The sequence below is a fragment of the Argopecten irradians genome, chromosome 9 (assembly GCF_041381155.1).
Source record: "Argopecten irradians isolate NY chromosome 9, Ai_NY, whole genome shotgun sequence".
Taxonomy (NCBI): Eukaryota; Metazoa; Mollusca; class Bivalvia; order Pectinida; family Pectinidae; genus Argopecten; species Argopecten irradians.
Genome location: NC_091142.1, coordinates 37,164,600 through 37,191,113, shown reverse-complemented (window position 1 = coordinate 37,191,113; position 26,514 = coordinate 37,164,600). Strand labels below are relative to the sequence as shown.

Here is a 26,514-nt window from a genome sequence, read left to right as displayed (position 1 = left end):
TTTGAGTTGCGCCTGGCAAGAATTTCGAGAGGTCAAGATTTTAGACCGGCGTGTCATAATGGGAGCTTCTGTTGGATTCTTTGCAACATAATCACATCCTTCAAATGTTTCTCTAAACTCAGACCTCAGGTTAATCATATGCTTAGTTTATCAGAATTAATTAATACTTTACACATTAGAACGAATATACGTACCCGGCCTATACCATTTTCTGTCAAAAAGTCTTTTGAGCAACAATATTGCAGCTAACTATACATAGGAAATAGAATGAATTTTATAAGACAGAGAGATGGATACTATAATTCCCATCAGGATCTTTATGACTAAACGGTCCTTATCCAATATTCTAAAAGATAGATTCTACCTAAATAAACATATGTAATACCGGTATACTAGTATGTGATACTTTTTTTTCCAAATTTGATGTGCTGACTATACTTCATTTCGCTTGATTCAATTGATGAAATCATCATACTGCTAATTTTATTTTCATTATTTTCTAAACATACAGATTGTTGACATGTTTTGCTATTTAATTTCTATTGATATGTTCATGACTTCATCATTCTCAGACTAAGTTTTTCTTCATAATTTAATTAATATATATATTTATATACTCATATAGCACATGTATAATAATCTGGAATGTTCTGTTCTTGTCTAACGTTTTAGAATTTGAGAACAATAGGGTTGAGAATACGATACTAAGTTATCATTCGTCCATTGTCTCCGATCGGTATTACCAGGTGATTATAAAGACATAGTTACGTTCATACAGGCTTTACTTATTTCAAGTTAAAACACAGTTAGCGTAAATACTTTTGTTCTTTTTATGTTATATTTCATGGAATGTACAGGATAAGAATAAATACTGTTTGATACAAACGTAGAAACACCCTCTACCCTAGGGTAGCGGTCGTGCAGGTGTTGGGTGTATGTGTGTGTAAATATCTATGTGTGATTATATATATGTTTTGTTGCACTGTATATATATTCATGCACCTTTTAAGATGAACCGTAATGTTCAAGGAAATAAAAGAATTGAATTGAGGATGCACCCATAACTGGTCTACAAGTGACCTGTAGCCGGCATTTTCATTTGTGACTCGTTTTCAAGTGTGACTGGGGCACTATGTAATACATGGACTGGACTTAAACTTTTATCGATCCGTACCGCAATACTATGCAAGCTAATAATTTTTGCGACTCTACAAAACAATCAATCTCACTTTGCATTCCCGTTTTAGAAATTAAAAGCCGTTTCGGAGAGGTAGTGGGCCTTGAAGTAATGTAATTCAAGTTCGAACTAAAGTGACCGCTTTTTAATGTGCTGGAATTCAATGTTATTTTTAAAAGTATTATTTCTCAATTGTCATTATATATAATTTGATCAATACATTAATGAATTGTAGAAGAAACATATCAAAAATATGTTCCTGATTATAGCAACAATGTCTGTAAGTAGAGACTGTTTTAAATCGACCTCAAAAAATGAGTTAACAATCTCTGTTGAGCCTGGCAAGAATATATATATATATAATATATATATACATTCCAAACTAATCAGAGAAAAGCCTTTACTAAAAGAAATAACCAATACAGTACAGACTATACAATTTCTCATATTACAGATACGTAATTTACTAACATAAAAACCAAAACGGTGAATTTTATTGACATTATTGTCTTTATTATATTCAATATGATGAAATAAATAACAATTAACAATATAGTGCACATTTCCTAAATGAAACAAAACAAATTCATACAAGACAATATTAGTGAAACAAATGCGATTATCTATATCCACTATTTATTTTTCTTACATTGACAATGTCTGATCAATGATGGTCTTCCCAAACGTTGTTCATGTATAACAGAATCGGCCTGAATCTGACCCATCATCGTTACAATGTATTCCGTATTTGCATAGAGTTACCTATCCTTGCGGGTAGCTATTGATTGAGACATCATGTGTTTGCGAGCGTAACGTCATACTTTTCGGAGAAAACGACGTGAATTGCGCTCACAAAATAATGACGTAACAACCGATACCTACCCGCAAGGGAGCTAACTCTGTAACATGCAAAGACGTTTTTGTTTTTAGTAAGGTTATCATAAAGTACCAAGGGAATAGTTAGATTATACAAAAATAATATCTCTTCCATACAGCTTAAGATAAAAACTTGGTTGTTTAACAAACTATGATAAAATACGTGTTACGTGATCAGATTGACACATTGAACTCGACGTTAGGATGATACGACCAGACATTGTCAGTCTGATATCTGTGTTGACTGTTTGACCTGAGAGATTTCCAAAAGCATAATCTTAACAAGAGCATATCTCTTTCCTGATTTTATAATGCTTGTCAGCACATTGTAAGGAAAATCTCAATATTGACAATAATATACAATTAAGCTTGTGCATCTTTACTGTATATGTAACACAATCGCTATCACAAAATCAGCCATACTATACACACAACTTCAACTAGAAAAACAATTATATAACCATTTCTCAACGCTCTCTAAAGGCAAGATTTATTTTGTTTCTGCAATACCTTGATGAGTTTTTGTTTGATTTTATAGATGTATTTATACACGTACAAATGTAGCTGTTTAAAGCAAAACTAAAAAAAAAAAAAACTAAAAACACCCACACACACACACACACACACACTCACACACACACACACACACACACACTCACGCCAATCTTTTGCCAGTACCTGGTATTTGTTATTATTACAAATTTCAGCCGTGAACTAAATTCAGTTTAAGATGTATCAAGACTACGGCAGACCACAAAAGTATCTCTTCCAAGCTCTGCTTTCTCGAGTGCCGTCAAATTTTTACAAAGACAGGTTATATTTGCGACTAGAGAAAAGAGAATGAAATGTGAGAGATAATGTTTTTTATAAAGATAAGCTCATGGACTAGAAACATATTATTTGTTAAGTAAGCATCCTGAGAGATGACAAAACAATCTGTAACCATAGCGATATAGACAAGTCAAAGAATTATTTTTTTTTATAAAATATTTTATATTTTTCAATCATTGTTGTCTTAGATACTGTAATTGAATATATTGATACTTCTTCTCTTGACAAACATTTACATTTGTGATCAACCCTAAGATAAATACTGCACACAAAATGAAATCCATTCTGCCTCAATAAATGGTGAAATAAAATAATGAAGTTTCTAATGGATACACCCGATATGGCAGAAAAAACTCATACATATACATGAATGTACTTAATATAGGTAAACTGAAAGTAAAGAAATATATGTACAACAGACAAATAAGCAATTGTCTGTATGACTTATTTGGTATACATTATGTATATAAACACTTTTATATTTTTGTATACAGATAAAGTGACAATAAACGATAAGGTTACATACAACATTGAGCAATATCAACACAGAAATAAAGACTTCAGATAATATTCACTTCACTTTCCAAAGTACAAATGTACATAATTTAGAATCAGGAGTAATGGATATTAGTTATTATTGTATGAGATCTAATTGGTCTTGATTGCCTTCATTTTTACCGTATATCAGCGACAAAGATGGTACATACGTAGATAAACAATTTAACATGATGATGCAATATGGGATTACAAAAGGTTTTCTTCTTTAAAAATCAAGATACATCTTTAAAATTATTTTGAAAAGCTGTCTAAAGAAACTGGATTAAACTTGTTGTATATACTCGGTATACATGTACATGTATATGACTACCATTTCTATGAAATTAGGTAAGAGTTTTTTTAATAAGACAGACACACTATCAAATATCATTTTACAGATAAATAGTTCTTATGATAGACATTTCAAAGTTACCCCCCTTGTTAACAAGGAATCCAACAAAATTCTCTAAGTTAAACTTTACCCATATGGCACCTGACTACTGTGACACCTGTAGAACTGAACTGTTCAACCATCAAGGGTAGACTATGCGACATCACTGAACCGTTCAACCATCAAGGATAGACTATACTACATCAATAAAATTCTAATTCACATAGAAAATATAACATAATTTCATCAAGACGGCGTGTCATGGCATCGAAGACTACAAAGTATGCATTTGAAATAATGTGCCTTGTGTGGGCCAAAGCAATTTGATTTTTTGTACAAGAAATCAGTTGGTAACGCAACCCAATTTCAGATTTAGTTCAAATCTTATGAATTAGAACAAAATATACTCATAATCTCATAAACATTTTAAAATCACATGTACATAGAGCTATACAAAGTCTCTTTAAACCATATTTCATAATGAAATGTACTTGCATAAAAATTATACACAAATCAGTAACCATAGAAACATTATTATTCACACCAATTTTGCTGAATGTTATAAATGTAAGGCTAAGGTTAATACACCTACATGTAGCTTGTCAGGTTCCATCTTGTGTATGTCATAAACTAGACAGGTACATTTAGAGCACTTTTGGAAATTCATTGTTTCCATGTACTTGTCATTTCAGCTACAACACCAATACTTCCTTAACCCAACCGTCATCTGACATTAAAACAATATTGATGTTGAAACTGTGAAATTTAAAGTAATTAACACAAGTTGATTTTTGAGAAGGATAATCACTTTATGGTAATTGGTGTCATTATGTTTCAGCTATTTCCTCTGTAGCCATGTGAATAGGAACTCTTTGTTCACTGGACGACTTTTGTGCAGCAAATCGTCTTCGTCTGTCAACAACGAAAATTTTAGCAATACAACTCTATAGCAAAGAAAATTGAATAAGATTTTTAGCAATAAAACTCTATATACAACTTGCAAATAAAAGGAATTCAAAGTAGTATTTCTTTATACATAGTAAAGTTTTCAACAGATGGAAGATTTCATAGAAGTTCTTGAAAAAAATTATTATTGTAGAGGGTTGTTTAATTATTAGATGTAAAATATATGTATATCTTCAAAATTACCAACCTTTAAGGATTAAAGGATTAAAAATTATTTCCTAGAATACCTACCAGGGTAGAAAAAGCAATAAAGGTGATTCTGAAGATGCTTTCTAATCTATCACTAGCTAATTGGTTCCACTAATAATTTGAAATTTAAAAAGCCTCTCTGGATATGAATAACCTTTTGTGCACTCCTATAAATATAACCACTATCTGTACAGTACAGGACCACTTTAATATAAATTACCTTTTGCATACCTCTATGAAGGTAAATACTATACTATACAGGACTATTTTACCTTTTGCGTACCTCTATGAAGGTAAATACTATACTATACAGGACTATTTTACCTTTTGTGTACCTCTATGAAGGTAAATACTATACTATACAGGACAATTTTACCTTTTGCGTACTCCTATGAAGGTAAATACTATACAGGACTATTTTACCTTTTGCGTACTCCTATGAAGGTAAATACTATACAGGACTATTTTACCTTTTGTGTACCTCTATGAAGGTAAATACTATACTATACAGGACTATTTTACCTTTTGTGTACCTCTATGAAGGTAAATACTATACTATACAGGACTATTTTACCTTTTGCGTACCTCTATGAAGGTAAATACTATACTATACAGGACTATTTTACCTTTTGCGTACCTCCTATGAAGGTAAATACTATACTATACAGGACTATTTTACCTTTTGCGTACCTCTATGAAGGTAAATACTATACTATACAGGACTATTTTACCTTTTGTGTACCTCTATGAAGGTAAATACTATACTATACAGGACTATTTTACCTTTTGCGTACCTCTATGAAGGTAAATACTATACTATACAGGACTATTTTACCTTTTGTGTACCTCTATGAAGGTAATACTATACTATACTTTTTCTAACTTTTACAGGTATTTACCTTTGGTACTATGAAGGTAAACTATACTATACAACTATTTTACACCTGGGTAATATTTTACAGACTATTTTACCTTTTGTGTACCTCTATGAAGGTAAATCATAACTATACTATACAGGACTATTTTACCTTTTGTGTATCTCTATGAAGGTAAATACTATACTATACAGGATATTTACCTTGGTACTATTTTACCTTTTGCGTCCTCCTATGAAGGTAAATACTATACTATAACAGGACTATTTTACCTTTTGTGTACCTCTATGAAGGTAAATACTATACTATACAGGACTATTTTACCTTTTGTGTACCTCTATGAAGGTAAATACTATACTATACAGGACTATTTTACCTTTTGTGTACCTCTATGAAGGTAAATACTATACTATACAGGACTATTTTACCTTTTGTGTACCTCTATGAAGGTAAATACTATACTATACAGGACTATTTTACCTTTTGTGTACCTCTATGAAGGTAAATACTATACTATACAGGACTATTTTACCTTTTGCGTACTCCTATGAAGGTAAATACTATACTATACAGGACTATTTTACCTTTTGTGTACCTCTATGAAGGTAAATACTATACTATACAGGACTATTTTACCTTTTGCGTACTCCTATGAAGGTTAGTACGCCTATAATTCCCAGAAACAATAAGGCACATCCTATCCCTGCGTAGGCTCCGTGGGACAGCGTCATGGTGCTGCTTTCCTTGGTCTCCACTCGAGACACCTTACTGGGATCACGAGAGTCTATCGTATCGTAATCACCACTTTGTGCATTCTTCACAGGTTTATGGTCTATAGGCTTTACCACAACAGGTGGTTCTGTAGCAGTGAAAACAAACAGTTCATACCAATTTGTAATGGAACAAACAACATCATGTTTATCATCAGTTGTTTTGTTGTAAAGCTTGGCTAGATATACCATATTCACCGTTATTGGGGCACAGGGCGCTAATTATAAAATAATTATAACAAAATGGGGGAGGGGGAGTTGATACCAAATGTAAGTTGTGGACACAAACAAAAATCAGCCATGTTTTAAATCTTTCTTTGCTAATGGTACATTAATCAGTAAACATGCTTTTTGTCCTTTGAGACCCATTATCATGTGATTCACATGTAAAAAACTGTCAAGTTCATGTAATATGGGATACAATGCTGATGTTAGAGGCATCACATGTTGTAAAACATTGTTGAATCCATGTGATGGGGGTGTTTATACAACTTCACTTCTTCTCCAGAAACGGGGAGGGGCACTTATAGGGGGTGGGGTGCTAATAATGGTGAATACATGGTATATACAGGTCTGACAGAAATGGACAGTATATCATACACAACCATAATCAACTTTCAGCTGACACTAAATGTTAAATTGATTGATTCAATTTCTTTTAATCAATATATAAACAGTCAACCTGTCTATAAAGGACACCAAAGGGACAAAGCAAAAAAGTTCATTATAGACAGGCGTACTTTATAAAGATGTTTCCTTTAATTAATACGGATAATCTTAAGTTGAATTCCAAGAATACACTGTATTTACACAATCTTACTTACCTGTAGTAGCATTTAGCTTCATGATATACCAATCATCATTTTCTACTTTTGATAGAACTGTAAAAGAGAGCAAGACAAGTTAGCATTAATTCTAACTTTCCATTCCATTATCTTTTTAATAATTATGAAGGTGCAGTATCAAATTGACAATAATTGTTTATTTTAATACAGAACCTTCTGTGAAGAGCTTGTATTGTTATAGTCTACCCTTGTGTGTAGTAGCCTTGAATGAAGGTCAAGGTCATTCATTTGAACAAATTTGGTAGCCTTGTATCCCAGCATGCAACATGACAGGTCCAATATAAAGTCTCTAGACATGTTAGTTATTGACAACAAGTTGTTTCAAAATGTTATCCTTTTTGACCCCTGTGACCTTGAATGCATGAAGTTCAAAGTCAAATTTTAATATTTCTTTATTCCAGAATGCTTCATACAAATATCAGTTCCCTAGGTGTTTAAGTTATTGAGAAGGCATTGTTTAAATGAAAAGTTTATGCACAGCTCATAGCACATGGTGGATGGCACATGAAGATGGACAAAGTATAATTACTTATGTCATCCTGAATCTTCAGTTCAGACGACCTAAAAAACCTTAGAAGTAAATCCGCACAATGTAAGTACATGATATAAACTAATAAATTACAACTGTATACTTACGAACACAGGTACCATTGGGTGCCATTACATATTTATTGCAGCATTCGATCACCTTCACATAAACTATCTCGGAGGTATTGAAGTTTTTATTGCAGTACTGTTCACTGTAAGTAAATAAAGTACTCATGATCAAAGAAATATCTACACCATACAACTAAGCAACTTGTTTATACTACAAAAGATATCTATCTAAGCAGATTTCAGGTTAGAGAGAGAAAAAATGGTTTTGTGTTAGAGTTCAGCCCATAAATACAAATCTGAATTTTAATTAATCTTATACATGTATGTTGAAGTTATCTGATACCAAAATAAGTCTCAAATCTCAAATGAAAATCAAAACCTAAAAAAGATGTCATTAGCTCGTACAATCAAGAGCATAATTAAAGGCATGACAGGGTATCATTAAAGTGAGCTTGTATTTATATGTACCTTAGGAATCATATCAAAAGTCATCCCGGTTTCCAAAACACACAGTAAAATATGTTATAACAAACACATGTACAATGAATCCATGGTTATAACAAAGTAATTTTCATTCCCTGCCAAGGTGTATATAAGATGTCTGTTGCATTTGTATTATAAACTATGCATACAATGAAGTAATCTCATTGGTTACCAGAGTTTTATTATAACTATGTTTTATTTTAGATACAAATGCAAATATGGTATTGTCCGTAAGGCATAACTATCTCTGTCCTCATTTAAAATCTGAATAGGAAAGGCAGGGATAGGACAGGGCATTGAGTGAGAAGTAGCATGAAGAGAATGGGTACCTATATATTCCCACACTTAAGGGTTGGGTTACATACATATCGTTTTTAATATTTGCAAAAATAAATACAACAAAGAACTTTTTTGTACTATGATTTGGAAAGGTGATTTAGGACACAAATAAAAAGTACCATACCTTAAAAATGATAAAAGTATTTTCAATATAATCATCTGATCAGGTTTAAAAGCATATAGAGTTTACAATATAAAATTAAAATAACAAAATAGTTAAAAAAGGGGCAATAACTCAATTATAATCTTGACAAATAACTGCTGCAGGTCCATTGATTTTAGCTTTGTTTTTTTATTGTTTGATGTCCTGTTCACAACCAATACCATTACGTATACAGAATATACCAGAGTTTGGAGGCGGAGCTGGAGAAAATGACTGCAGACATAATTAAACTTAGCTGGTAACTGAAATGTCCCTATAGTACTACAAGGGCAGTTAATGACCTCGGCTGTTGATGGGCCATAAAACTCAAACAAACAAACAAGGGCAGTAATTTTATATATATATATATATATATGGTAGTTATAATGTACTTTTATGTGGCCAATCAACCCTGATTCTGCTAACAAAAACTTTTGATTATTCAAAATGATAATAATATTTTGTAGCTTCTGCTTGAGAAAAATCATCTGATACTGTATCATACACATTTTATAATTCATATATCATAAAGTAAAACTTGTGTAAATAACTGGCCTTTTTTTTATTTCAGACTATTGACATATACCAGTATGTTTCCCCTGGAATCATCACTACATGTTATGTTACCAGGCTTTTAGTTGTTAATTACAATATTCATTACACTTCTACTGCCAATTACACTAGCCTATCATAAAGGTACATATACATCATCTTTACAATGGTGGTAGGAAATATTCAATAAGTGCTTAAAAGGCTTAAATAGCTGCCCGGTCATCTGCATTGACAACTAAATCATAACACACATGATCAGCTGTTACCAATGGTCTGATGTCGGGGGAATTAAAGAACACGCCACCTCAATGTGATCGACTTCAGATTACCAAACCACAGCTATACAAGATCTATGTAAAATACACCCTGGGTCATACAGTGAAATGACACTTCTATTTTATTTATACATTTTTGATTCAGTGAAATCCTTTCAAAGCAATGGTTCCAAGCATTTAAATCTCATGATATATATATTTACCTATTTGCACTAAGTAAAAGCATACGCAGTATATTAATATATGTTTTACTTTTATTATAGCTAAGAAATGATTTTATACCGAATAACATTTTTTCTCTATAAAATTTATTTACTCATTCTTGGCATCGTTACTGTTAAATTTCACAATTACATATGTAATTAAAATTTCTATAGGAGAATGTAAAAAAAACCTAAATTTTAGCACTATAATCGAGTTATTAGGAGAATCATAACTATTAAGTGAAATAATTATTTTTCACTATCTATCACAAGCGTATTTTCATACATGTACCTGGTATGTAAAAAAAATCTAGCATTATATTAATAAAATTTAATGCATCACCTAATTAACTTTATCAAGATAATTTTTCTGAATACATTCTAATTACAATTGTAGTGTATAAACAGCATACACATAACATATATTATATACAACTTACATACATAATTTACTGCAATGTAAGCCCTTATTCTTGCATATAGATGTATGTATATAAATGGACAGGTTTTATGTCAGATACGTTATCCTATGGTAATAATATACAATGCAATGAAAGCTGAGGATCAAAGTCCAGGGTCAGACCACGTCTAATAACTTAGAATTCTAATACAAATAGCTGAGGTCAAAGACCATAAAATCTGGGGTCAAACAAGTACGTCGACCAGTTGGTGTACATACAGATGAGCCATAGAATTACTCCTACATGATTAAACAGCTTTATATATATATATATAAATATATCTGACCATTTCAAGATTTTAGATTTTTTTCCACTAGAGAGAGAATGGTTTTCCGATACTCTATATAGCTTACTTTTAAAGCCAACCACCAGTACATTTATATGAAACCTAGGAGTTGATGATTTGATGACTCAATTGTTAAAGCTCAGAGAGATATTTAAATTTTCACATATGAATGCATCATTCCAGTATTAAAAATAACTCCCTCAACACCCCATAATTACATAAAAATAACTCCTTTGCCACCCCATAATTAAATCAATCTGAACTATTTTTATGACTTTACCCTAGAAAGGGCGACAGCCTATATATTACAGCCTAAAAGTTTGTAGTATATCACAATGACCTGAATTCAGATGAACGTTCACCCACATATCTGTTTAAATATGTAGACACAAAACAGATCTATCGATGTACCCAGCTACTTTACTGTATATAATAATGTTTAAATTTTGACATGAAAAAGAAAATCTTGTGGGTTAAAGATCATGACATTATATCACATCAAAATATAGTTTTACCAATATACTTGTACGTACATTGTATACTATATTTTCTGGTGAATAGGAAATGACTTTTTTTACCTAGAAATTGCATGTGTGACTTGTACTCCTGTGCAATTTATATGCGAAAGAAAAAACAGCTGGTTTGAAAACAACTTTAAAATTGCATATTGACTATTGAACTTTATAAACGGTTTAATTCTTAGGAAGCAGGCCAAGGAAATCTGTAAATATGGGTTGGTCACTGAAGGGTGAGAGTTTTATTTGTAAATAAGTGATAATTGACATATGAAATATTTTATTTGTTGCATACAAAAAAAACCACCCAGAAATGTCTGTAAGATAATGCACTTGCCTCTGTATATAAAAGGGCTTTATTAAGGCACAAAACAGGGCATAACAAAACAGGACAGGATATAAGTGGTAACACAACAGTACCAAATACTGAATGGTCATTATCGTGATTTTCTGAAGTTTAAATATCATAAAATGAATCTGAAATATTTAAATAATGCTGCTAGTACATTAAGAAATAATACTTACTGATAAAATGTACAGTAGTCTAAGCTGAACCAGGAACAGCGAGCTCTGTAGGATAACTTGCATGGCTTGTATACTTGTTCAAATTTAGTGATGGTCTTGGCCTTTATAAAAGTGCACTTGTGTTCACTGGCTCTAGAATAAAAAAAAGTTTGATATTATTTGACAGTTACTGGACACATATATAATATTATTGAAAACGTATTGTAATGCATGCAAAAGTTCTATCACCGTTTGGTTTGGGCATATCACCATTTGCTTTGGGGTGTCATTGTTGCTGTCCTTACTTCATTGTGAGATACACACTCAACACTTTGTTGGTTCCACTTCCTTATATATGATAACTAATATGTATATATACAGTATCCTTACACATATTGTTCCCTGGGAACATCTGCCTTCAGTCTTTCTCTCTCTTACTTAGTATTTTAATTCCTTTAGTTCAAACTCTGGACACTATAATTCTCTGTCCAATTCTGACCACAACTTCTCAATCTTAACCTTCAACTTGTGTCTCTCACTTCAATTCTGTCTCTTTTATTTCTTTCACATCCCTTATAAGCTACATGACTAAACTTCTACTTTTACTCTGACAAAATCTACTTACTTTTACTCTGAAAAAATCTACTATTTCTATTGGCTAGTTTATCTATCTGGAGGCGGGTCTACATCTATCCTTTTGAAGTCTTAGGTGACCATTATACTGTCTCTGGACCTTGGTTGAAACCATCAATGGCTTTAACTAAATTGACCATGCTTCCACACACCTTTGTCCTCTGTGTGTCTTCCGTCCTTACTCCCACACTCTCTCTCCTTTGAAACATATCTCTGTGTGTGTCCTGGTCCTTTCACTATTGAACAGCTTTAACTAATTGCTTTATTGCTTTCTCTGAACTCTTCTGATGATACTTTAATTCTCATTTTTCAACTGTCATAGTTCTATGGTTCTGGGAATCTATATATATACACGGTAACCTATTAAGCCAAACCGAAAAAAACTTAAAACTGTTAAAGTTTGATTAGCTATTTTTATTTCAAATAGCTAAAAAATTGATTTGAAAAATTAACTGACTATAAAGGGTATATTTTTCTATTGAGAGAAGATTTCAAATAGTTTTGATTGTTCTCACCAGTTGTTCAGAGATCTGTATATGATTATAACCTCATCAGTTCTTAGATCTGTATCTATAGAAATCTACCCAATAACAACATGTCCCCTGGTTTTATTCCCTTTAATATCTTATGTAATCTCTCAAATTGTTAATTAACTATACATGTGAGCTGTTGATGTGTCCTTGATAAAACCTCTAGATCTCGCTGATATCATCTTCGTTTACATGTACAGTAGTCTACAAAACACCAGACTCACCTTTTACGTTAATTGATTTGAACTGTATGCAGCAGTTAGATAATACATCAACTCTGATATACATGTAAGTATATAGATGTCTAGATATATTATCAGCTATTAATACATGACACATGTGTGCACTTAAATCTTTGATTACACCCAATTAAATGTAACCCTATATGGTACTTTTGATGTGGCCCAGGTTCAACTTAATAGTTTTATTGTAATTATTATTATACAAGTATTACTGTATTTACCCAATAAGCCCCCCATCCCTATAAATGCCCCTCCCCTTTTTGAGGCCTCAGTATCATTCACTTGCATTGACCTTAAATAAACACTAGTACTAAAGTACTGGAACTACAAAAACTGTGGAAATTTCTGAAATTGCAATAATAGTGTGAAATGGTCAACTTTTTTGGTCCTATTAGTGTCCTTTCCTTTCATTTTTTTTTTTTTTTTGCCTTTGGTGCTTATTGGGACGAATATATATGGTATATCATATATACTTCATAAAATCTTAATTCCCAAAATCATTAAACCTAAAAACTTGCAGGTGTCTGAATTTATAGGCCCGTATACCTAAGGATACAGAAATGTCCCAGCCCCTGGCTGTCGTCTGTATCATTAAGGCCCTGACTGGTTTATTTATATACAGAAAATCTAATTCTGCCACATCTATATCATCATTATAATCTAATTATACATAGTATACTACACAAGTATAATACAAAGTACAAACACTGCCTAGGTTTCCAGGCTGTTTGGAAAGTAAATAAATCCTATCATACAAACACATTCATAATGTACATAATGTATATGTTACAGATTACAGCGCCATGTACAAGGTTTTTAAATGATGTTACACTTGAACTTTATTTATGGCTCAATTTAAAACACCTCAACTTTTACACTGATAATGTATCAGTAATAATGTTAATGTACAAATAAAAGAGCAATAGACATTTACAAGGTGCTGAATTCCATATATACATATACCCAGTATGTCTTTATGAAATTATAATCCTAAATGACTTCAATATTCAACCAAATCTAATTTAATGATCATATAAACACTAAACAGCAGGTTAGATACCTACTGATGGATATATGGACATGGAATAGTAGACACACAATTATATTGTTAACTTATAAAACAATGTTACATGTTTTTAGAAATCTGACAGAGTCATCAATAGCAGTATTTCTATGTCAAATGTGTGAAAAGCCTGACATCCAGCAATATTTATGTAGGATTTTTCAAATTTTGATGAGTCCCATTAATTTACAAAAAAATGTAGAGGGTTCTCAAAATTTTGGTGAGTCCCATATGAAAATCATGAGTCCAGGACTCGTCTAGATGAGTCCCTTAAATCACTGACCACTAAGACAAACCAGTTAGTATAGTAATTAAAACCTGCCTTAGTGATCATCTCTGTATAAAGGCCACCTGCTAAATAAGACCTATTTTCTATGGACCCAAATGACCAATATCTGACTATTTTCAACATAATTCAACCTGTGTATAAAGACCACCTGTCTATAAAGGTCATTTGACTCTTAGCAGATTTAGAAGTCAAATCACCATTTTTTTAAATCTAGATCTACATGTCCAAGGCCAAACATATATATATGACAAATTCATATTCTTCAACCCAAGAATAAAATCTGATTTTGGAGAGTCAAAAACATACTCTCAATGGTCTACAATGTCTATATAGTAACTGTATGCCCTGTCATCATATCAATGTAACCTATGAATGTACCCTCTTGATCTCTACAGCTGATAATGACTGTATCTATATACAAGTGACTATACTTACCCTACACTTATCACTGAAGCAAGGAAACAGAACACAAGCACTGTCATCCACCCAAATAAATCCATCTTGTTACTGTAAATTGTCAAGTTTATAAATCAGTCTGTGTATCTATAACAACACACTTGGTTTCTAGGAGGTGTCAAGACGAGAAAACATCACCCCAGTACAGCCATCACGAGTCCGACTAACGTGATAGATCAATGAACATGAACAACACAATGGATAGATGACTGCTCAGTCGACTGGTCACAATTCCAACAAACATGTAACGTCAAACCTAGTATCCGCTTTCATCTTCATTCCTGTTTCTGCCTATGTGTCCTTCACGTCCGTAGTGACAAGGAATCAGAAGAATAACATACCAACATGCATTAACATGTGACAGATGCACTTTGCTAAATATACACCCAATTAAATGTAACCCTATAGGTCTAGTACGTAGTATCTATTCACTTGCATTGACCTTAAATAAACACTGGTACTAAAGTACTGGAACTACAAAAAACTGTGGAAATTTCTGAAATTGCAATAATAGTGTGAAATGGTCAACTTTTTTGGTCCTATTAGTGTCCTTTCATTTTTTTTTTTTTTTTGTCTTTGGTGCTTATTGGGACGAATATATATGGTATATCATATATACTTCATAAAATCTTAATTCCCAAAATCATTAAACCTAAAAACTTGCAGGTGTCTGAATTTATAGGCCCGTATACCTAAGGATACAGAAATGTCCCAGCCCCTGGCTGTCGTCTGTATCATTAAGGCCCTGACTGGTTTATTTATATACAGAAAATCTAATTCTGCCACATCTATATCATCATTATAATCTAATTATACATAGTATACTACACAAGTATAATACAAAGTACAAACACTGCCTAGGTTTCCAGGCTGTTTGGAAAGTAAATAAAATCCTATCATAAAAACACATTCATAATGTACATAATGTATATGTTACAGATTACAGCGCCATGTACAAGGTTTTTAAATGACGTTACACTTGAACTTTATTTATGGCTCAATTTAAAACACCTCAACTTTTACACTGATAATGTATCAGTAATAATGTTAATGTACAAATAAAAGAGCAATAGACATTTACAAGGTGCTGAATTCCATATATACATATACCCAGTATGTCTTTATGAAATTATAATCCTAAATGACTTCAATATTCAACCAAATCTAATGTAATGATCATATAAACACTAAACAGCAGGTTAGATACCTACTGATGGATATATGGACATGGAATAGTAGACACACAATTATATTGTTACTTATAAAACAATGTTCCATGTTTTTAGAAATCTGACAGAGTCATCAATAGCAGTATTTCTATGTCAAATGTGTGAAAAGCCTGACAACCAGCAATACTTATGTAGGATTTTTCAAATTTTGATGAGTCCCAATTTACAAAAAAATATAGAGGGTTCTCAAAATTTTGGTGAGTCCCATATGAAAATCATGAGTCCAGGACTCGTCTAGATGAGTCCCTTAAATCACTGACAACTAAGACAAACCAGTTAGTACAGTAGTCAAAACCTGCCTTAGTGATCATCTTTGTATAAAGGCCACCTGCTAAATAAGACCTCTTTTCTATGGACCCAAATGACCAATATCTGACTATTTTCAACATAATTCAACCTGTGTATAAAGACCACCTGTCTATAAAGGTCATTTGACTCTTAGCAGATTTAGAAGTCAAATCACCATTTTTTTAATCTAGATCTACATGTCCAAGGATAAACATATATAGATGACAAATTCATATTCTTCAACCCAAGAATAAAATCTGATTTTGGAGAGTCAAAAACATACTCTCAATGGTCTACAATATCTATATAGTAACTGTATGCCCTGTCATCATATCAATGTAACCTATGAATGTACCCTCTTGATCTCTACAGCTGATAATGACTGTATCTATATACAAGTGACTATACTTACCCTACACTTATCACTGAAGCAAGGAAACAGAACACAAGCACTGTCATCCACCCAAATAAATCCATCTTTTTACTGTAAATTGTCAAGTTTATAAATCAGTCTGTGTATCTATAACAACACTTGGTTTCTAGGAGGTGTCAAGACGAGAAAACATCACCCCAGTACAGCCATCACGAGTCCGACTAACGTGATAGATCAATGAACATGAACAACACAATGGATAGATGACTGCTCAGTCGACTGGTCACAATCCCAACAAACATGTAACGTCAAACCTAGTATCCGCTTTCATCTTCATTCCTGTTTCTGCCTATGTGTCCTTCACGTCCGTAGTGACAAGGAATCAGAAGAATAACATACCAACATGCATTACATGTGACAGATGCACTCTGCTAAATATAGGATAGGTCTAGTACGTAATTCTCGACTTTGGACTACAATGTACACAAAGGGGAGATCACTCTAACAGGATTATTTTGTAGGTATCGCAACACAAATTAACTGCCGGTATGGTATAGCGAATATGCCCTTTACAATTTAATCGCATAATATAGATATATGTGCGAAAATAATTAACATCAATATCTAAAGTAACGATATGATTTGCAGAAAATCAAAAAGCGAAATCACATAATCTTGTTAAAAAGTATTTTTAAAACAGCAGTTTCATGGTAAGGGAGACAACTAATTAATGCTTCATCGATGACAAATAAAGATTTTTTTTGTGAGTTCCAAATGTTATATATATCTTGATAAAACATGATTTGGTTTTATTAAAAAAAACGATTGAATAAAAATAAACTTTTCAATTTTACAGTCTATAATTTTCTGTAACAATTCAAAATATATTTTTGTTTATTGTTTTTGTTGATATCTTGATCTAAATCACTTGATTCAGAAAGATACATATGTATATATGTTTCGGCTTGATTGCACTGACGTACATGTAGATGATTTGCTAAACAAATACGTACATGTAGATGATTTGCTAAACAAATACATATTTTATAGGATATTTTGTTCAAATTTTTTCATTTATGGACCGGATTTACATCTGACGAATATTCATGAATAAAATATTAAAAACCCACTACTTTTCCGAAACAAAACAAAAAAAGTTTTTGAAAAAAAACCCAATAATAACATAACATAAAAATATATGTATACTGTACAATGTATAATCGAGCACTAAAGATTCGCTAGGCTAAAACCGACCGCTCTAAGGATATCAGTTTCTGAAGGAAACACAACTTTCTTCTGTCAATCTCGGCAGATATACGAAATAATCGGCAATTTTACCATTTTAACCATATACAATGTACGTGAGATATTAAAGCCATACGTAATTTCGTAATGAGGTGATAGATGTGACAGATTTTATTTTCGAGTTGTCTTCTTTGAAAATACTGGTCTGTTATGATTAAAGGCCCACTACCTTTCCGAAACGGCTTTTTATTTTTAAGATGGGAATGTAAAACGAGATGGATAATTTTGTAGATTCGCAAAAGTTATTGACTTACTGTTAATACTACATATATCATCACCTTCTGAACAGTTTAATCAAAATAAATAAAATGTTAATTTTCATAACGCGGGTCGTCTTATGTTTCCCGCCGTCGTCCTAAATACGGCGCGGTAGTTGAATATCACTATGCCAGACGGTAAAACAGCGAAATGACCCTCCATTGTTTTCATATACTACGCGGTAAATCTTACATATGTTTGGTGTTGAAACCTCTTCTTAGGCCATCGGTATATATTCTCTGATGTAATTAATGTTTTTAAGAAATCTTTATATTTTGCTCCGGAAAGGTAGTGGGCCTTTAATGAGACAATTTTTTCTCTCACAATAACAACCTACGCTACCTCTACCCTTTAATTTTGCGTTACACAATGCACTCTGATCAGCCATTTTCGCAAAATTTAACCCTTTGTTGAAAAAGTTCTGGAATTAAAGTTTTCTAAATATTTTGTATATCAATAGGGAAAAGGTTGCTCTTTCTAAATCAGGCAGAAAAATGGGGTCCTTGTGCTTAATTGTTTGCCCCGTTTTAATATCTGTTATTTTTCAGAGTGAACATCAAAAATGCTCAAATTGAAAATAAAGTGACAAAAGTTTATCATTTCAAACATTAATGCTCAATATTTTAATTATGGTACGAACCTAGTAAAGATTTACAGCACAACTGAATTAGCTCGATACAGCTAAAAATGCTGGCGCAGTAATGATTTAATTAGTAAAACAATTTAAGTAAAAAGAAAATGGTAAAACTTCAGCACTACTCAAAGCGAAAAATACAAATTATTTTTTTCAAAGTGGACTATTTCTTACAAAAAAAAAACTGTATAAAAAATCTGTCAATAATAGAAATGCATTTTTTGACAAAATTTAGAACTTATAACTTGCTTCAGATATTGATAAATTGTATTTTTTGAAAATCTCATAACTTCTTTGATCTATGTCGAAACGAAACTACAAAGGGACTAAAACCTCGGGTGAATGAATCCTTAATAAAAACAAAAACATCAAGAATCAACTATGTGGAAAAATAATACGAGACTATCACCTACATGTATGTAATTTTAAAAAATGGACTTAAGAATATGTCGTTTGATTTCAATAAAAATATTTACCACTCTCTCTGAAGTCACCACCACCGCCATCACCACAACCACCACCACAACCCACTTCGATCATCATGTCTCTTGAATATTTTGTTCCACAAGCTTGTTCTCTGGTAGATAATGAATATATGATATAAAATCAATGCACATTACACAGTTACATTTCACTTTCAGATAAAAGCAAGTCATAACGCATGGTGGTATACGTATATGTAGCGCAATGACAAGGTACTTGGAGAACTGGCATACATTGTGGAAAGAGAAAGGAAAAAGAAGCGGAGGCCAACACAAGTTTCAACCATCAACTTGTATGAGGTAGAGAGGGAGGACACACGCACTTAGAACTACAGCAACTTACTGGAAGGTAATGGTACTGTGTGATATACATTTTGTTGATAGTCGATTGGGATGGGAATATCATTTCCATGTAGTACAGGAAACGTTGTGAGGTTGTTTTTGTTGATAGAAGATGAAGAATGAAACTATACTGATAAGCGACATCATATCCCCAGCTTGGAGAGAGCTAGGGTTTTATGCATGTTCAACTTGATGCGATTGCAGAATTGGGAGTGGAGGGCGGACAGAGTACTGCGGGCTCTATCTGTGGTTCATCTCTCGAAAACCGTGAATAAGTCATCATAATTTGACAAATTACTTTTGATGGAAACGTCCAGTGTGAGATGGATCTGACTATATGACTTTGTGGAGATCGAATAAAGTGATACTTCATAGCAAAACTGGAGGTAGTTCAGGAGAATTACTGACCAATTACAGGCCTTAAGACTTCCTTTAAATATTACAGAGAGAGCGACGCCCAACTTCAAAGCCACACAGTCAACCACAGTGTATCGTTATACATTTTGATTTATATCAAAGGACCAAACTACCTTCTCATCTGAGGTCGCACACATTACCTTGCTATGAAATATTCCAGGTGTGGATATAACGACAGGTATAGTAATCCCAGGTGTATCCAGGCTGATGAATTGCAGGATAATTTTACATAGTAGAATATAGATATTTGTATTTATGCTTTATTTTACACATTGCAAAAATAGTCCAAAATACATTATGTAAATGTGGTCCTTTTTATGAACCGATGGGATGATGCTTACTTCTGGAAATATCTGAAAAAGGATATGCATTATTATATTTTCTAGTTAAATAATTAAAACAAATAAACATTCAAATATGACTTATGACTGGATACATTGAGTCTTGAAACACCTAGCTAGTTGAGTTATTCTAATAGATTTAGTGTTGTTATATAAAATTAGTTTTCAATATCGTGGTTATTGACTGGATTTGTTGCTGGGTGTCTGTTGAATTGATAAAATGTACCCATGTTTTCTCTCTTTCCACCATACTTTTTAGCACGTTGGTAAATCAAAGAACCACACCACTAAAGCAAACTCCGTTTATTAGTCTTTGATGTGTTTTTGAATTACTAGCTAAATATCAATGCTTAAAGATGCTCCGCTACCGACAGAGCATACATGATATTCATCAATTGAATAATAACTGGTGCTTAATCATGTATATATGTCTAATTAATACAAAAAATAATATAAAATAATTTATTTTGCCTTGGGTGCATGGACAATCATTACTTCATTCCATATAGGATATATTATCACGGAATTTGTTCAGGATTTTTCCATATTTTTAACTTAAAATAAAATCAGAAGCTCAAACTTTTCAATGGTGGTAATCAAATGGTGTAAAGTAAGTAACTTTTGTAGCTCAAGATAATACTAAATTGTCTGCTCCTGTTTTTGATAGTGAAAAGATACCATTTGTCAGCGGTGGAGCATCTTTAAAGGCCCACTACCTTTCCGAAGCGGCTTTTAATTTTTGAAATGGGAATGTAAAACGAGATCGATAATTTTGTAGGGTCGCAAAAGTTATTAACTTACCGTTAATACTACACGTATCATCACCTTCTGAACAATTTGATTAAAATAAATAAAACGTTAATTTTCATAACGCGGGTCGTCTTATGTTTCCCGCCGTCGTCCTAAATACCTCGCGGTAGTTGACTATCACTGCGCCAGACGGCAAAACAGCGAAATGAATCTCCACTGTTATCGCAGGAAATCTTGCATGTGTTTGGTGTTGTAAACTCATCTTAGGCCATCGATATGTATTTTCTGATGTTATTAATGTTTTTAATAAACCTTTATATTTTGCTCCGGAAAGGTAGTGGGCCTTTAATACCAGATTATAAGACAAGGTATTGTAGTAGTTACGTCCCGTTTTACATATTTCCGCGCCACTGCTTGTATCATAATCACATGTAACAGGATACCAGGAGTTGTGTCCCTTACATTTTCTGATTACGTCCAGGAACTGTCACATTTTTTAGTATAATGTAATAATAAATATATGAATTGTTTATGGATGACATCAATTGTTAATTTTTTTATGATTATTGATATGAAATATTGCTGGTATGATGCTTTAAAATATTGGTTTCAATGACTACTAGCTTATAAATGTTTAGTTCATTAAACAAGATGTCTAAATCATAGAAGACTTCAATCAGTCCATACTGATTGTAGAGGTAGACTGATTGCAGAGGTAGAATAACTGATTATACATACCTATGAATTTAGTTACATGTCTAAAATGATATATCAGTATAAGAGGTTCTGTCCATAATCCACCATCAAAGGGACAACAGGTTTTATCTGGAATTTGTAACTAAATGCTCTCTTAAGCTTTTATCATAATTAATTGTATATGTGAGGGGGATTCTGACAAAAGAATCGTCATCACTCTCTGGGAACAAACGATCCCAAGTTCCTTAACGTAGACGTACAGTGAATGATTTCCTGAATACCTTGTCCTCTACATTACAATGGTGTTGTCTGATTGGTCGGAACTATGTGTCTTTCTTCTTCAATTTTTGCGAGTGCTGGCGAGGTTGGTTTCTTGTGCCAAAACTGATGTTACACCCATGGCAGAATGTCGTGTTAACCATTCAGACCGATGGTGGATACCGTTCAGACATTTTGTCCATTATTAAATACTGGCGGGTTTTTCTTAACAAAATCACTTGCTGTACAATTGTATACCTAGATGGTAGATCTGGTCTTGATGTTGGATACGAAACACACTTTTTTATCCTAGTGATTGTGGTCAGAACCACTTTTCCTAAAATTTAATACATGAGGTGAATTTTAGCCTGGACCTCGTGTTCCAAAGTTTTACGTCGCTTTGTTGACGTCATCTCTTGTCCTTCACACTGATGTTCTATAGGAGAGAGTGCCAGCTCTGGCTCTTTGGTGGACATGGTTCAACTGTTCGTGGTGATCTGATGGTACTACGATAATAATCATGTATAAAACATATCATTCGTTACTTTTATATTCGTGGTTCTATAGTCACGAACAATTAGAATACAACGAAAATTTAATGACGTATGCACAAGGACGACTCATATGGTGTCATACACGTCGACGTGATATCAGATACAGCTGGTTGTAAAGTGTTAAGTCCTAGTAAAATTAGTTAACCTACTCTAATCTCAATAACTTCCTTTTAGAAACTCTATACAGACGTTAGTTAAATATATATTTCATAGAAACATCTGATGAACAATTGAGAGTTCATTTTCGATTGTAAAAGTAGCAAATAATTCATCAAATAACGATAGCGTCTTATTTTGGGTAGCTTGCATGCATTATGGGTTTTACAAAATGTTGAAATAAATTGCTTTCACCTATTTCCATTGTTACATTGATAACATGTTTTAGATCCTTTTTAATATTGAGTTATCGACGACGGTTTCGGAAAGTTTGAAGTAGGATTGCTTTATAAATGTATGCTTGATTATCAAAGAATAGGCTACCAGCTAATGTGATTCCTTTGGTATTTTGTAATGAATTAATTTTCTGTTGATGTGAGCCATATATAATTTTCAAAAATACAATCTATTTAATTTAATTGATTTAATTGATTTTAATTGAAGTTAATGGACGTAGGCTAGAAGCCTCTATGTCCATATCATAAAACATCAAAATATACATTACAATTATGTCAATGGTACAGGTATTTGTTAGCTCATATATATACATATATCAATAATTTTATAAATGTTGTCCTTCAAGTGGTTATCTAAGAGGATTTCAGGTCTTTTGTGGTTTCAGCGTTCACGACTATTTCTGGTAAATTGTTCCAACTATCCACTACTCTGAAGGTAAACGAATTTCTCCTCAGTTCAGTACAGCAACGTTGTTTTTATGCCCTCGAGTTCTTTCGTTTTTATCAAACACAAACAGCTCGGAAGTGACTTTTTCATCAAACTTTTTCTTTACTATTTTGAAAACGTTTATTAGATCACCTCGAAACCTCCGATGTTTAATTGTTGGTAATTTCAGTTTAGCTAAGCGCTCTTCGTATGTGAGATCCTTAAGTCCGGGTAGAAGTTTTGTAGCTCTTCTTTGTACATTCTCCAGCGTCTGGATATCCATAAGTTTGTATGGGCTCCATGCACTGGCCGCATACTCGAGATGCGGTCTCACGAGCGCCTTGAATAATTGCTTGAACATCGGTTCATCCAAAAAAGTGAATGCTCTTCTTATGATTCCGAGTACAGAATTAGCTTTGTTTATTGAATTTTGGATGTGAGTTCGGAAGTCCAAATTAGTGTCCACAGTGACTCCTAAATCTTTCTCGTTGGTGATTTTCTCCAGAACCACGTCCCCAGTTTGGTTTGCGAGTCGATATGTTTTATTGTTAGGTGATCCCTTGACCTGAAGTACCTTACATTTGTTCGGATGAAACTTTAGTAGCCAATCATCTGACCATTTTTGGAGATTATTTAAATCTTTTTGCAAGATTTCCTGATCCTCGTCCGTGTTCATCTTCCGGTATAATTTTGTATCGTCAGCGAATAGAGGACACGATGATGTGACATTCTCCGGCATGTCATTAATATAAATAACAAATAATATAGGACCTAAAACACTGCCTTGGGGAATTCCGCTTAGAACAGTCTGTAATTTTGATGTGGTTCCGGTCACAACCACTTTTTGATGTCTATCGTTTAGGAAATTTTCTATCCATTTAACAGTTCTCATGCCGATTCCATATTTGTACAATTTGTGTATCAGCCGACGATGAGGGACTTTATCGAAGGCTTTCATGAAGTCCATGTAAATAACAATCAATCTAAACTGACAATTATTTTCTTGAACAAAAATTCAGGTGCTTAATAGTAACTGTGACATTTTTCATATGTCAAACTCATTCTTTTCTGTTGATTATTATCTCTATTTAAACATGAAAATAATGCAATTGTGAAAAAAATCGGGAAACGACGTATAAGTCGTGCGACAAGCGTAAAAAAATCCTATATATTTTAAAACAAGGAAAACAATTCCTGAATGAGATATTTTTAACCCACCATCATCAGATGGTGGGCTATCCAAATCGCTTTGAAATCATCCTAGGTCCGTGGTCGATCCTACCGTTCGTTAATAATTCTTGTTACCGCTATTTCTCAGAAAGTACTGAAGGGATCTTTCTCAAATTTCATATGTAGGTTTTTTGCATTTTGGTACCGATCAGTGAACAAGATGGCCGACAGGACGCCATCTTGTATTTTGACAATTGAAGTTTGTTACTGTTATATATCTCAGAAAGTACTCAAAAGATCTTTCTCAAATTTCATATGTACTGATATGTACTAAAGGTTTGAAAAGCAGAGAAAAGATCCCTCTTTCCTTTTTCAGACATAGATCATTCTTTGGTGGGCGCCAAGATCCCTATGGGATCTCTTGTAGACAGATATGTGACTTAAATAAAGTAAAAGAAATGTTTGAACTTTCTTTTAATGAATTCAAATATTTTTTATAGTGTCTAGACATTTATTAATCAAACCATGTTTAGGAGGTGTACCATATTGTGTACCTGAACCTGCTGAAACACAAAGCTGGACCGGGGATACTTCAGAACTCTCTTTTTATAGACATATGCACCGCTCACAAGTAAACAAATCGTGAAATTAAGACTAAAGACATATTTTTGTCGATTTGTTTAGAGACAAATCTGGATTCAAGGACACGTTAGAAAATTTTAACAATTATCTTCAAAAAGTGGACCACTTTGTGTACCGTCATGTTAATGCTAAAACTGGTAGCATCACCGAAGTTGTTGAATAAAGCTATTGCATAACGAAAAATTTGAGTTTATTTAGACTTGGACTTTTCTCCTAACACACTTTACACATTAAATTTACAGAATTCTACACTAATAGATACACCATAGACCTAGGTCCATAGACCCATTTAATAATACAACTTTAGTTTGTTCGACCTCATACTTCCATCTTTACACCTACTACTTAAATGGCATTAGCTGTTGGTTGGACTTTAAGCCCAATCAGACAACTACCCAACCGGTGTAATAATCTGTTAATTACTATGGAGACTATTGAGTAATGCGGTAAACCTTTAAATACAATAGGACTGAACAGTTTTAAAGCTGCTTTAAACCTCATTGAAGAAACATCGACATAAAATTCAGTCCAAACTGCTACATCGCCGACTAATAAGTGTTAAATAATCACCCATTTCCATGCATTGTATTATTTAAAAAAACAATGTGGGTGCAAACAAATATACTTCATTTTCTAAAATCACTACACTTAGGGGGAAAATCAGGAAAAGAGAACATATTTTAATGATGCCAAGAAGCGAAGGCTTATATGAATAGATACTGATATAAATGATATAACTTTCATTTGTTCTCGAGTGAAAATTAGTTCTTGTGGCCTCATACTTTTTTTCACACAACACACAATAAAACCGACTGTTAAATCATACACCGGCTGTTGAATAACACAGAATTAATTGGGTTGGCCTCAGACTCGCCTTCTTACACTCACTGCACAATACGACTGACTGTAAATCCGTAGACCGGCTGTTG

General features: G+C 32.9%; 1 protein-coding gene across 3 annotated transcripts; it reads right to left on the bottom strand.

The window, feature by feature from the left end:
- Positions 1-1,668: 1,668 nt before the first annotated feature.
- On the bottom strand, positions 1,669-17,404 carry LOC138332236 (uncharacterized). 3 transcript variants are annotated; one of them, XM_069280241.1, is made up of 6 exons: positions 16,957-17,404; positions 11,836-11,967; positions 8,094-8,197; positions 7,437-7,493; positions 6,479-6,701; positions 1,669-4,724 (listed from the first exon to the last, which is right to left on the bottom strand). In XM_069280241.1, exons 1-6 carry the CDS (start codon positions 17,019-17,021, stop codon positions 4,640-4,642), a joined length of 666 nt encoding a protein of 221 aa, XP_069136342.1. In that variant the 5' UTR covers positions 17,022-17,404; the 3' UTR covers positions 1,669-4,639. The 3 variants fall into 3 exon arrangements, with proteins under 3 accessions (XP_069136342.1, XP_069136343.1, XP_069136341.1); XM_069280242.1 differs by lacking the exon at positions 16,957-17,404 and adding an exon at positions 15,284-15,410; XM_069280240.1 differs by lacking the exon at positions 16,957-17,404 and adding an exon at positions 15,007-15,404.
- Between the last annotated feature and the right edge of the window lie 9,110 nt (positions 17,405-26,514).